Consider the following 12,520-nt stretch of genomic DNA (forward strand, 5'->3'; position numbering starts at 1 on the left):
AAAGTAAAATCAAAACTAGCAGACACCAACAGAATAAAATAGAGAGTCCAGAAATAAGCCCTCCCATATATGCCAAATGATTCAAGGGAACCAAGATCATTCAATAGGGGAAAAGACAGACTTTTCAACAAATGATGTTGGGAAAACTGGATATCCTCATGCAAAATAATGAAGGAAGGCCCTTACCTAACACTACATACAAAAATAAACTCAAAAGGAATCCATGACCTCAACGTAAGAGATAAAACTAAAAGAACTCTCACATGAAAACACAGGGCAAAAGTTTCATGCCATGGGATATGGCCAACAATTTCTTGGTATAACGCCAAAGATGCAGGCAATAAGAGCAAGACAGACAAATTGGGCATCATGAAAATTTAAAACTTCCATGCATCAAAAACATCAATAGAGTTCAAAATTGGCAACCTACAGAATGGGAAAATCATTTACAAATCACATACCTGATAAGGATTTAATATTCAGAATATATAGAAAATTCCTGTAGTTCAATAAAAAAAAACCAAATAGCCCAATTTTTTTTTATTTTTTTGTAGAGACAGAGTCTCACTTTATGGCCCTCGGCAGAGTGCCATGGCCTCACACAGCTCACAGCAACCTCCAACTCCTGGGCTTAAGCGATTCTCCTGCCTCAGCCTCCCGAGCAGCTGGGACTACAGGCGCCCGCCACAACGCCCGGCTATTTTTTGGTTGCAGTTCCCTCCACCCTCGGTATATTGGGTCGGCGCCTCACCGACTGAACCACAGGCGCCGCCCCAAATAGCCCAATTTTAAAATGAGGTAAGGACTTGGGCATTCCTCCAAAGAAGTTATGCAAATGGCCAATAAGCACATAAAAGATTGCTCAACAGCACTAAACACTAGGGAAATGCAAATCAAAAGAGATGCTTACCTCATACTTCCTAGGACGGCTACTAACAAAGAAGACAAAAAGCGCTGGGCACTTTTTGTGGGAATTTGAGACTAGCCTAAGTAAGACACAGACCCCATCTCTACTAAAAATAGAAAAAAGAAAAAAACTATCTGGGTGTTGTGGCAGGCGTCAGTAGTCCCAGCTACCCGGGAAGCTGAGGCAAGAGGATTGCTTGAGCACCTGAGTGTGAAGTTGCTGTGAGCTATAATGCCATAGCAGGGTGACAGAGACTATCTCAAAAAAAAAAAAAAAAGACAAAAAGCTCAGGAATTTGAGGCTGCAATGAGCTATAGGTATGAGTGTGCCACTGCAGTACTCCACCCTGGGCAACAGAGCAAGACCCTATCTTTAAAAAAAGGGGGGGGGGCGCGCCTGTGCATCAGTGAGTAGGGTGCCGGTCCCATATACCGAGAGTGGCAGGTTCAAACCCCACCCCGGCCAAACTTCAACAACAAAAAAATAGCCTGTAATCCCAGCTACTCGGGAGGCAGAGGCAAGAGAATTGCCTAAGCCCAAGAGCTGGAGGTTGCTGTGAGCTGTGATGCCACAGCACTCTACTGAGGACAACAAATTGAGACTCTGTCCCCCCCAAAAAAAAAGGCCGGATGCAGTGGCTCCCACTTGTAATCCTACCACTCTGTGAGGCTGAGGCAGGTGGACTGCTTGAGCTCACAAGTTCGAAATTAGCCTGAGCAAAAAGCAAGACCCCATCTCTACTAAAAACAGAAGAAGTGAGGCAAGACGATCACTTCAGCCCAAGAGTTGGAGATGGCTATGAGCTACGATGCCACAGCACTCTACCCAGGGTGACAGTTTGAGAGTCCGTCTCAAAAAAAAAAAAATCACTCTCTATTCTGTTGGTCTGTATGTCAGTCTTACAAAATAGATGAAAGGCATTCACTTGCTATTTTTAACCTATCTTATGTCTTATTCAGTTACAAATTATAGTGACTAAGATGAGTAATTTAAATGTGTCGTATTAGTATCCATGGAATACTAATTCCAGGCACAGTGGCACCTGTAGTCCCAGCTACTGCGTATCCATTTTCCTAATAAACTGACAGATTATTATAAGATTATTAAGAGTTCAAATTGACCAGAAAGCTAGTGGATATTTATCATCATTCTGCATCAATCTGAGTTGCCTGTAACCCTAGCACTTTGGGAAGCCAAGACAGGAAGATTGCATGAGAACAGGAGTTCAAGACCAGCCTAAGCAACAGCAAAACCCCAACTCTACAAAAATTTAAAAATTAGCTGAGCATGGTGATGTGCACCTGTAGTCCTAACCTGAGCCCAGGAGTTTGGGGTTGCAGTGAGCTACAAAGATGCCACTGCCCTCTAGCCAGGGTGACAGAGCAAGGCCTTGCCTCTAATAAAAAAAAGGAATGTACTTTTTTTGTTTTTTGGAGGTTGCTGTGAGCTGTGACGCCACAGCACTCTACCAAGGGTGACAAGGTGAGACTCTCTCTCTCAAAAAAAAAGCATATTTGATTCTAGAACAACCAGTAAAAAAAGTTGTTTTTTTTTTTTTTTTTTAGGCAGAGTCTCATTATGTCGTTCTTGGTAGAGTGCCATGGCGTCCCTGGTCACAGCAACTTCAGACTCTGGGGCCTACGCGATTCTCTTGCTTCAGCCTCCCAAGTAGCTGGGACTGCAGGCGCCTGCCACAACACCTGGCTATATTTTTGTTGTAGTTGTCATTGTTGTTTAGTAGGCCGGGGCCAGGTTTGAACCCACCAGCCCAGGTATAAGTGGCTGGTGCCCTAACACTGAGCTGTGGGCACCAAGCCACTGGTTTTTTCAAGCGTTTCCCAGGTGCTTCAAAAATGCAGCTGAGGTTGAGAATCACTACCCTACCTGCTTTCTCCCACAGCTCAGGCTCAACTTCAAACTCTCTTTCATAATGCCATAGAATCACCTCTTTAAAAATGCAAATCTCCTCTTATTTAGAGCAGTGGCTCTCCATGTAGGCTGATTAAAGAGCTTTAAAAAGTCCTGATACCAGGCCAAACTCCAAACAGATTAAAACAGAACTCTGGGGATGGGACCCAGGCATCAGTATTTATTAAAACTGACCAGGTAATTCCAATGTGCAGACAAGGGCAGTGACCACTGCCCTAAATACAATGGGAAGTCATAGAAAGTCTTTGAGAATAATAAAAGCCTCATGCCTGTAATCCCAGCACTCGAGGAGGCCTAGGCCAAGGCAGGTGGATTACCTGAGCACAGGGTTTCCAGACCAGCCTAAGCAAGGACGAGACCCTGTCTCTAAAAATAGCCGGGCATTGTGGTAGGGCCTATAGTCCTAGCTACTCAGGAGGCTGAGGCAAGATCTCTGAGCTCAAGAGTTTAAGTTTGTGACAAAGTGAGATTCTCTCTCTCTCAAAAAAGAAAAGAAAAGAAAAGATAATAAAAGCCAAACTCCAGGAAGATGAGTCCTTCCATCTAACCTTAGCACCCTGGGAGCACACACTGCCAACACAATGTCACTCCCTAAAAGGGACACACTTCTGCACCTTGGTGTGAAGTATCAGCTCAATCCAGAAACCCCTTCTGCCCTTCTGCTCATCCACAGCTGAGTCCAGCCACCTTTCAGTAAGACCTTCCCTCATACACAGCAGAGCTCATCAATCCACTCGTCACTATTAGGATTCTGTGGGGCAGTTTTTAATGTTTCACTCTAAACTCCTTATTGAATGCCTTGAAATTAAAAAACTTTATCTGATGGTGGCGCCTGTGGCTCAAAGGAGTGGGGTGCTGGCCCCATAAGCTGGAGGTGGCGGGTTCAAGCCCAGCCCTGGCCAAAAACTGCAAAAAACAAACAAACAAACAAAAAAAAAAACTTTATCTTATTCATGTTTTCTCCCCCATGTCTATCACCATGCATGACACATAGTAAGCTCTCAAATATCTGCAGAATTCATACCATTTAGAAAAAAAATTACTATATTATTATGCAGGTAAAATCCCACTTTAATGAACTATAAGTGATACCATATTATACATTACATTCAAGCCTCATTAAAACAAGATCCAAAGAGCTGGGCTTTTTAAAAATGTAAGGCAAATGTTTAATGTTTGTTCTATTTATGAACAGCAACTAATCAAGGTACAAAGGGTAGATGTTTCCAGAGTGACACGGGTGGCAGCTTACAGAATAATGATGTTTGCTTTCCACCTAAATGATATGTCTTTTAAAACATATCTTTTCTGAAAATGTTATGCTTATATAATGACATCTACATGTTCTAAGAAAGTGAGTTAGACTACTTACTTTACCTGAGAATAAAATGATAGGTACTTAGACACCTTAAAATGAAAACAAATTATAAAAAGCTTTTGAAGGCTTTCAGTGACATGTACTTGAGCATAAAAAACACTGATAACCAGCATCTGATGACAATGTCTGGTACTCTAGGTCCTATTACCCAGCAAAAGCTCAGGTCTCCATTTAAAAAAAAAAAGTTATGGCTCGACCCCCAATAGCTCAGTAGTTATGGTGCCAGCCACATACACCAGAGCTGGTGGGTTGGAACCCAGCCCAGGCCTGTTAAACAACGATGATAAATGCAACAAAAAAATAGCTGGGCGTTGTGGTGGGTGCCTGTAATCCCAGCTACTGGGAGGCTCAGGCAAGACAATTGCTTAAGTCCAAGAGTTTGAGGTTGCTGTGAGCTGTGACAATACTGCACTCTACAGAGGGTGACAAAGTAAGACTCTGTTTCAAAAAATAAAAATAAAAAATAAAGTTACATTTAAGATTTTATATTTATATAGTTACTACATATGTGCCCTCCCCAAAGATATTAATTTTGTCAAAATAGTAACTGAAGAGGAAATAAACACTTACATAATTACCTTATTCAAAATATTTTTGTTGTACCCACGTTCATACAGGCCATGGAAACAAGCAAAATGATTATGATGTTCATATTTAAAGTATGGTTTTTCATCTGTCAAACATCCTTGATTATTAAATTAATCCAGTGTTCACTGAATGTGTATTAAATTGCTTAGGAATATATGAAAACTAAAGTATCTGAAGTGACTAGTAAGAAAACAAAGACATCAACCACAATATTTGGTATTTGTGGCTAATTTTTTTTTTTTTTTTTACCTTATTTGGTGATTTCAAAGGTGAGATGGCTATTTTATTCGGTGTCTGTGTTGTAGAATTTAAAGTTGATCCAATAACACCACTTTCAGATATTGTTATGGTCTTTGATGGAGTTCCGGGAGTAGACTGTGAAAGAACCCTACCTGCAAATGAGAGGCAGCACATCAGTTTAACCACTTTACAAAATCACCAGTGTAAAAAATCGTGTGATGATGATTTCACCCACAAGGACGGCAGTGTGTGTATATGTTCACACAGGAACTTACACACAAATGAGTCCCTAATAACTGTGATAAACCTACGTACAACAAAACAATGCTTCTTAGTAATACTTAGTATCTTACTTCACATAAACTCTACAAATAAACAGCTCATATTCTCACCAATACTGTTAAATTGTATCTATCAGAAAGCAAGGTTGAGATAATGAAAAAATTAGCCTTGTATAACATAGCTCCTGAAAGTCAGCACCTGAGTCTAAGTCTTAAAACTTCAATTTCCACACTCTACTATCTATAGCTGTATTCCAATTTCAGCTTAAACCGTGAAAGTACAATTTCAATCCACACTTATAAAACACGTAGTTACCTGGACTAATCTGAACACTCTGAGGTTTAATATCATCTGACTTTAGACTGCCAAAAAAATAAAAAGTGTCCTCTAGCTACCCTGGCCAGATTCTATCCTCTATTCTCTTCTGGACAATACCATTCAGGAGCAATATTGAGAAACAGGTGGTAGTGTGTGCCTATAGATCCAGCTACTTGGGAGGCAAAGACAGAGGATCACTTGAGCCCAGGAGTTTAAGACTAGACTGGGTAACATAGTGAGACACTGTCTCTACAAAAAATTTAAAAATTAGCCAGATGTAGTGGCATGTGCCTATAGTCCTAGCTACTGGGGAGAAAAGAGGGTCACTCAAACCCTGGTATTTGAGGTTGCAGTGAGCTATGATGATGCTAGTGCACCCTAGCCCAGGTGAGACACAGCAAGAACAGGGAGGGCGGGAGGGCCTCGATGCTTAGGGAACTGGAAAGTCACATTACACTGAATTAAAATATTGGAAATTTTTATGCTAGGCAAAAAAGGAATACAAAGATATAAGACATGCCCAAATTCTTGAAAGACCATGTGATAGTTATTAGTGTCATCCACCAAGCATTCTAGTTCCCCTCCATTCTGGGCACAGAGTAAAACTTCACTTGTACTTCCTACCTCCTCACCCTAAACCATGTGGTTATGTCAGGGTCTTTTGACTACTTTTAGCCAATGAGTTATAAGTAGAAGTGACACGTGTCATTTTTGGGCCAGAATAGTTATTATTGCCTGCACAAGACTCTCTTCTAAAGCTTTCTTTTCCTCTGTCACAGCTGAGATAGTTAGTGTCTCGTTTGCTAGCCTGGGTCCCTGAGTGAGTATGATAAGAAAAGCCCCACTCTGAGCCCACAATGGGAATGTGGATAATCATAAAGTATGAATAAAAAATAAAACGAGGTTTTTATACCCTTCTAAGATTTGGAAATTGTTATTTTGGCAGGAAAGCCAAGATTAACCTGAGTGACTCAGGCTGTCAGACTGAAGGATCAGAACCAATCTGTATCACATAAAATGTATAGAAACAGAAAAACGTGCAGCTTAGCACTAAGAAAGAACTTCTAACAGAAATTTCCAATTGAAATGACTACTTTAACACAAGTGAGTTGCTTGTCACTGAAAGTGTTCCGAACAGGTGCTGGATAATCAAGTCCAATGGCTTAAGAGGGAAATGAGCATCTAAGAAGAAAGAGTGGACATCCAAATTAGCTGAAATCACCTCTGACCTTTAGATGCTGCAGATGAATTTACAGATACAGCTAGAGATGACGGAGAGAGGATGAGAGGGAGGGAAAAAAGGGAAAAGAGAGCAAAAAGCAATTTTCCCTTTAGACAAAAACTAGTACTCAGCAGTTTCTGGGCAGTCTTTCCTGAATACAATGCCAAAGTATATATAGCTCCTTTTTTAAAAAGTGAATCAAGTTTATTCTCATACATAAATTTTAAAAATATTTTAAATACAATTTTCAGATTTTTTATAGTCCATGATTAATTAATTTTACTGACATTCTGCTAGGTTTTTAAAAACCTAAATACAACATAACTAAATAACATGAATTTTATGCAAACTAAATGAATCCACATCAAATCTTTTTTACAAAGCCACCCTACACTGTTGAGCCTGCCTAAAGTAACATGTTTGACTATTCTGGTTTCCAGAGCTAATACCTATGGGATAAGTCTAAAGCCCCAACAGCCCTTAAGTTTAGAAAAGAGACTACCAATAAAGGCACAGTTTCATAAAATGCTCATTGTTTATAGTTATTGCTACCATTTCATATTTGTTAAGCATTACAGACATTTCAGAAAATATTCACACAGAAAAATCCTCAACTCACAACAGGGACAAAAATTTCATTGTAAATAACAAAGAAAACTAAAAGTTTCAATTACTCTTTTTGGCTTATATATTTTTTTAATTCAGTTTGTGACTGCAACTAACTGATCAGCTGTTGAGCTGAGGAGAAGGCTTCTTCCGAAAATTTGTATGACAGCACAGTGACAGATTCTGTCTGATGGGCACAACATCATCACACAGAAGATGACTTCTGCCAAAATATTTCAAGATTTCGTCAATTTTCCCACGAACCTCTACATTCTTTGAAATTTAAGTTATTCTTTTTGAGGGGCCTGCTTGGTTTTCGTCTAGATAGCATTTCTGATTATCTTATCTAACCTCCAAATCCCTATTTATCCTTTGCTCCACACATTCAAGCACGTATGACAGTTATACAATTTCACCTTGAAATCAACTTAGAGGCATTAATATTCTACTGTCAGTTATTATCCAAGAACCAAAAGGGACACATTCTAAAAAGCCACAGATGGGACAGGCTAGGGCAGGAAGCTTGAATATTTGAGCAAGGCCAAATTCTATATGTGATTAATTCATTAGTGAACAGTTTCACACTGTGATGAGGTTTGCTCCCATGGAGGAATCCTGTACCTTGGGAGCTCTGATAATAAGAACTGCCATATCTTATTTAACTATCTCAAAAGTTTGATGAGGTGGTTGGTACCTACAATTATACACATGAGATGAGCAAATAATATATTTACCCAAAAATCACAGAGAAAATCAATGAAGAACTTTGATTAAAACCCCAGGTCTCCCAACAGCTCCCATCATATCACCATACCATCACCATGGTAACATATTCATTCAACAGTCCACATTCAACTGAACCTTATCAAAGTGCCAGAATCTATGCTAGATACTGGAAAGAGGGAAGAAGCTGCAAGGAGGGGTGAAAAGAGAGAGAAACAAGATAAAAGAACCACCATCACCAGAGTGCATTCCTACAAGGGAACATTGTTCTGCCTTAAAAGAGGAATTCTTTCTTTTTTTTTTTTGGAGACAGAGTCTCACTTTGTCACCCTTGGTAGACTACCATGCTGTCATAATTCACAGCAACCTCAAACCCTTCAGCTCAAGCCTCAGCCTACCGAGTAGCTAGGACTACAGGTGCCCACCACAATGCCCGGCTAATATTAGAGATGAGGTCTTGCTCTGGCTCAGGCTGATCTCAAATCTGTGAGCTCAGGCAATCCACCGCCTCAGCCTCCTAGGAGTGCTAGGATTATAGGCATGAGCCACCGTGCCAGGCCCAAAAAGGGACTTCTAATACCAGCTATGATATGGATGAACCTTGAGGACACTATTTGGTAAGTAAAATAAGCCATTTATTTATTTATTTTTTTTTTGAGACAGAGTCTGACTATGTTGCCCTAGGTAGAGTGCCGTGGTGTCACAGCTCACAGCAACCTCAAACTTTTAGGTTCAAGCAATTCTCTCGCCTCAGCCTCCCAAGTAGCTAGGATTACAGGCGCCTGCCACAATGCCCAGCTATTTTTTGCTGTAGTTGCCAATGTTGTTTGGCAGGCCCGGGGCTGGGCTCGAGCCCGCCAGCTCTGGTGTATGTGGCTGGCACCCTAGCTGCTGAGCAATAGGCGCCAAGCCAAAATAAGTCAGTTATGAACGGATAAATACTAGGGCGGCGCCTGTGGCTCAGTGAGGAGGGCACCAGCAATATACGCAGGGTGGAGGGTTCAAACCCAGCTCCAGCCAAACTGTAACAAAAAAAGGCCGGGTGTTGTGGCGGGCGCCTTTAGTCTGAGCTACTTGGGAGGCTGAGGCAAGAGAATCGCCTAAGTCCAAGAGCTGGAGGTTGCTATGAGCTGTGATCCCATGGCACTCTACCAAGGACTGCGAAATGAAACTCTCAAAAAAAAAGGATAAATACTATATGATTCCATTTGGATGAGATACACGAGACAAGAGTGGTGGTTGCCCAGGGCTGTAGGCAGGGAGGAATAGGGACTTAAGTGTTTAGTGAGTGCAAAGTTTCCATTCTGCAAGATGAAAAAAGTTCTGGAGGTGAATGGTGGTAATGGCTGCACGTGTAAATGTACTTAATGCAATGAACTATAAACTTAAAAATGTTTAAAATGGTAAATTTTACTATAATTTTTAAAAAATAAATTAATTTTTTCAAAAATAACTAGATGGCAAAAAAAAATAACAAACAAACCAAATCTGAAAGTGTTCCAAGAACCATTAAGAAAAATCGTAAGCGTGGTACAAGGAAACCAAGTATTACCCCGTCTCTACTAAAAATAGAAAAACTAGCAGAGTGTTGTGGTGGGTGGCTATAGTCCCAGCTTCTTGGGAGGCTGAGGCAAGAGGATCACTTGAGTCGAAGAGTTTGACTGTTGGACTGTGAGCTACAATGCCACAGAGCTCTACCTAGGGCGATAGAGTTAAGACTTTGTTTTTAAAAAAAAAAAAAAAAAGCCAGTGTGAAGCCAAGTACGATGGTGCATGCCTGTAGTCCAGCTATTCAGGAGCCTGAGGAGGGAAGATTGCTTGACACCAGGAATCCAAGAACAGGCTGGAAAACACAGTGAGACCTCACCTCAAAAAAGAAAAGGAGAGCCAGTGTGAAATTTAACAGAAATTTAATTAAAAGTAAGTACTTGGGGCGGGCGGCGCCTATGGCTCAGTGAGTAGGGCACAGGCCCCATACACCGAGGGTGGCAGATTCGAACCCAGCCCCAGCCAAACTGCAACAAAAAATAGCTGGACGTTGTGGCGGGTGCCTGTAGTCCCAGCTACTTGGGAGCCTGAGGCAAAAGAATTGCCTAAGCCCAAGTGCTGGAGGTTGCTGTGAGCTGTGATGCCACAGCACTCTACCGAGGGCAACAAAGTGAAACTCTGTCTCAAAAAAAGAAATAAATATTTAGAAAGTATAATTAAGTTTTATAGGAATATGTAGGAAACAGTCAGAGGAAGAGTGCCTGGCTAAACCTAGAAGACAAAAATGAGTAAGGTGAGTAAGATTACTCACCCTCCAAGATGAGTAATCCCAAAGATACAGTGGATGAGTTCATTAGAAACAGCAAAAAAAGGATTCCAGGCAAAATAAACAGTGCCAACACATCCCAAGAGAACATAATCTAGTTGATGATCTCCTAAAATAAGTTACATCAGTAGGTCTGGAACTGACAGAAGGTGAAAATAAAAAAGGTATGAATTAGATCACAAATGTTTTTAATGTTAAAAAAGCATTGGTGTTTGAACTTGATCCTGATAGATCCAGGCCAAGAAATGGAAAAGACCCAGAGAATTTTAAACAAGAGCTTGACGAGACCTGACTTGCATTAAAAAAAAAAAAAAAAAAGACTCACATACAATAAGTTTATCTTGACCAAAAGATAGAAAAAGATTCTTATCTTCAATAAGCTGCCCCCAAATTATTAAAAACCAACCTCATGAACTCTGAAAGAGCACCAGTGGCAACACACACACGTGTGTAAACACTGCCGCGTCAGCAGTGCTGGAGTCTACTTGTGACAACTAATTCAACAGGACAGCTACAGTAGTGGTTAAAATTGGACTTGTATAAATTTAAAAAGGCAATAAGAAACATGTTAAAAGTAGAAATTATCCCCCTAAAATAAACTTAACGCCAATAATTCTAGTGAAAGTCAACAGATGTCTATCTCTGCATTTTTGCAGGACGATCAAGTCTGTCTGAAATTAAAAAGTAAAGCTAAAAAAAAAATAAAAAAAAAAAAGTAAAGCTACAATTAGTCTGCAACACATTATAAGTGACCCAAAGACCAAGCAATGACATCTGTGACAGTCTATGATAGTCCAGGCAAATTCTTAACATTTATCAAAATTCATTCAGACACTTTTGTAAACCACAGTTGTTTAGCATACAATGCTCCCCCCCACCCCCCGCATTAACTAAAATTTTTCAAGGACTCTCTCAAAACTGTCAACAGTAAAGAACATTGCATTGAGACATTCCTTCTGGTTAACCCCCTCCACCTACCCAAAACATCCCAAGGGACTAGTGCCCTCCTTTTCATCAATATATCCACACTTGCTCACTTTCAGCCTATTACAAACCACTTCCTGAACCAGCTGCAAACCCAAACAATTTGCAACATCTGAGTGGGGTCATACCTGCCTCCCGACAGCCCTAAGACAGCAGTCTCCTATACTGTCACAAATCTCTTCTGAGGGCCAAAAGAGAAAGAAAACAACATGGTCCTCACACTAAAATCTTCCCATCCCTTCTCTCACTTGCTAAAATAAGCCTCCTTGTACAACCAAAGCCTCAGGAAAATGACAAATCACTGCCATCGACTTCAGCGTTGCCTGCTGCTACATCTGAAATTTCTGAAAGGCAGTAATAGGTGGGGTTTTTTTTGTTTTTTGAGACAGAGTCTCATTATGTCATCCACAGCAGAGAGCTGTAGCATCACAGTTCACAGCGACCTCAAACTTTTCAGCTTAGATTCTCTTGCCTCAGGCTTCCAAGTAGCTGGGACTACAGGCGCCCCGCCACAACACCCGGCTATTTTTTGTTTCAGTTGTTTAGCTGCTGTTTAGCTGGCCCAGGCCGGGTTCAAATCCACCACTTTCGGTATATATGGCTGGCTATATACGGCTGGCACTATAACCACTGTGCTATGGGCTCCGAGCAAGTAGTAAGTGGTTTTAACATAACACTAGGGATGATAAGTTAACATTTGAAGTTCCCTTATCAAGAATACACATTCCAGGGATGAGTAACTACTTTGAAAGTCTCTAATCAAAAGTCTACCATCCAAGGGCCGTACCTGTGGCTGAGGGGGTAGGGTGCCGGCTCCATATACTGAGGGTGCCGGGTTCAAACCCGGCACCAGCCAAACTGCAACAAAAAAATAGCCAGGCATATGGCGGACACCTGTAGTCCCAGCTACTCGGGAGGCTAAGGCAAAAGAATCGTCTAAGCTCAGAAACTGGAGGTTGCTATGAGCTGTGTGATGCCACAGCACTCTACCGAGGGTGATAAAATAAGACTCTGCCTCTACAATAATAA

General features: G+C 41.0%; 1 protein-coding gene across 6 annotated transcripts in view; it reads right to left on the reverse strand.

The window, feature by feature from the left end:
• LIN54 (lin-54 DREAM MuvB core complex component) overlaps nucleotides 1-12,520 on the reverse strand; it is an 89,107-nt gene that overhangs the window by 31,244 nt on the left and 45,343 nt on the right. For all 6 annotated transcript variants that reach the window (XM_053597158.1, XM_053597316.1, XM_053597085.1 and 3 more), the window contains exon 4: nucleotides 5,052-5,194. In XM_053597158.1, the coding sequence (XP_053453133.1) occupies nucleotides 5,052-5,194 (143 nt within the window). The remainder of the gene's footprint in view (nucleotides 1-5,051; nucleotides 5,195-12,520) is intronic.

The sequence above is a fragment of the Nycticebus coucang genome, chromosome 1, assembly GCF_027406575.1.
Source record: "Nycticebus coucang isolate mNycCou1 chromosome 1, mNycCou1.pri, whole genome shotgun sequence".
Taxonomy (NCBI): domain Eukaryota; kingdom Metazoa; phylum Chordata; class Mammalia; order Primates; family Lorisidae; genus Nycticebus; species Nycticebus coucang.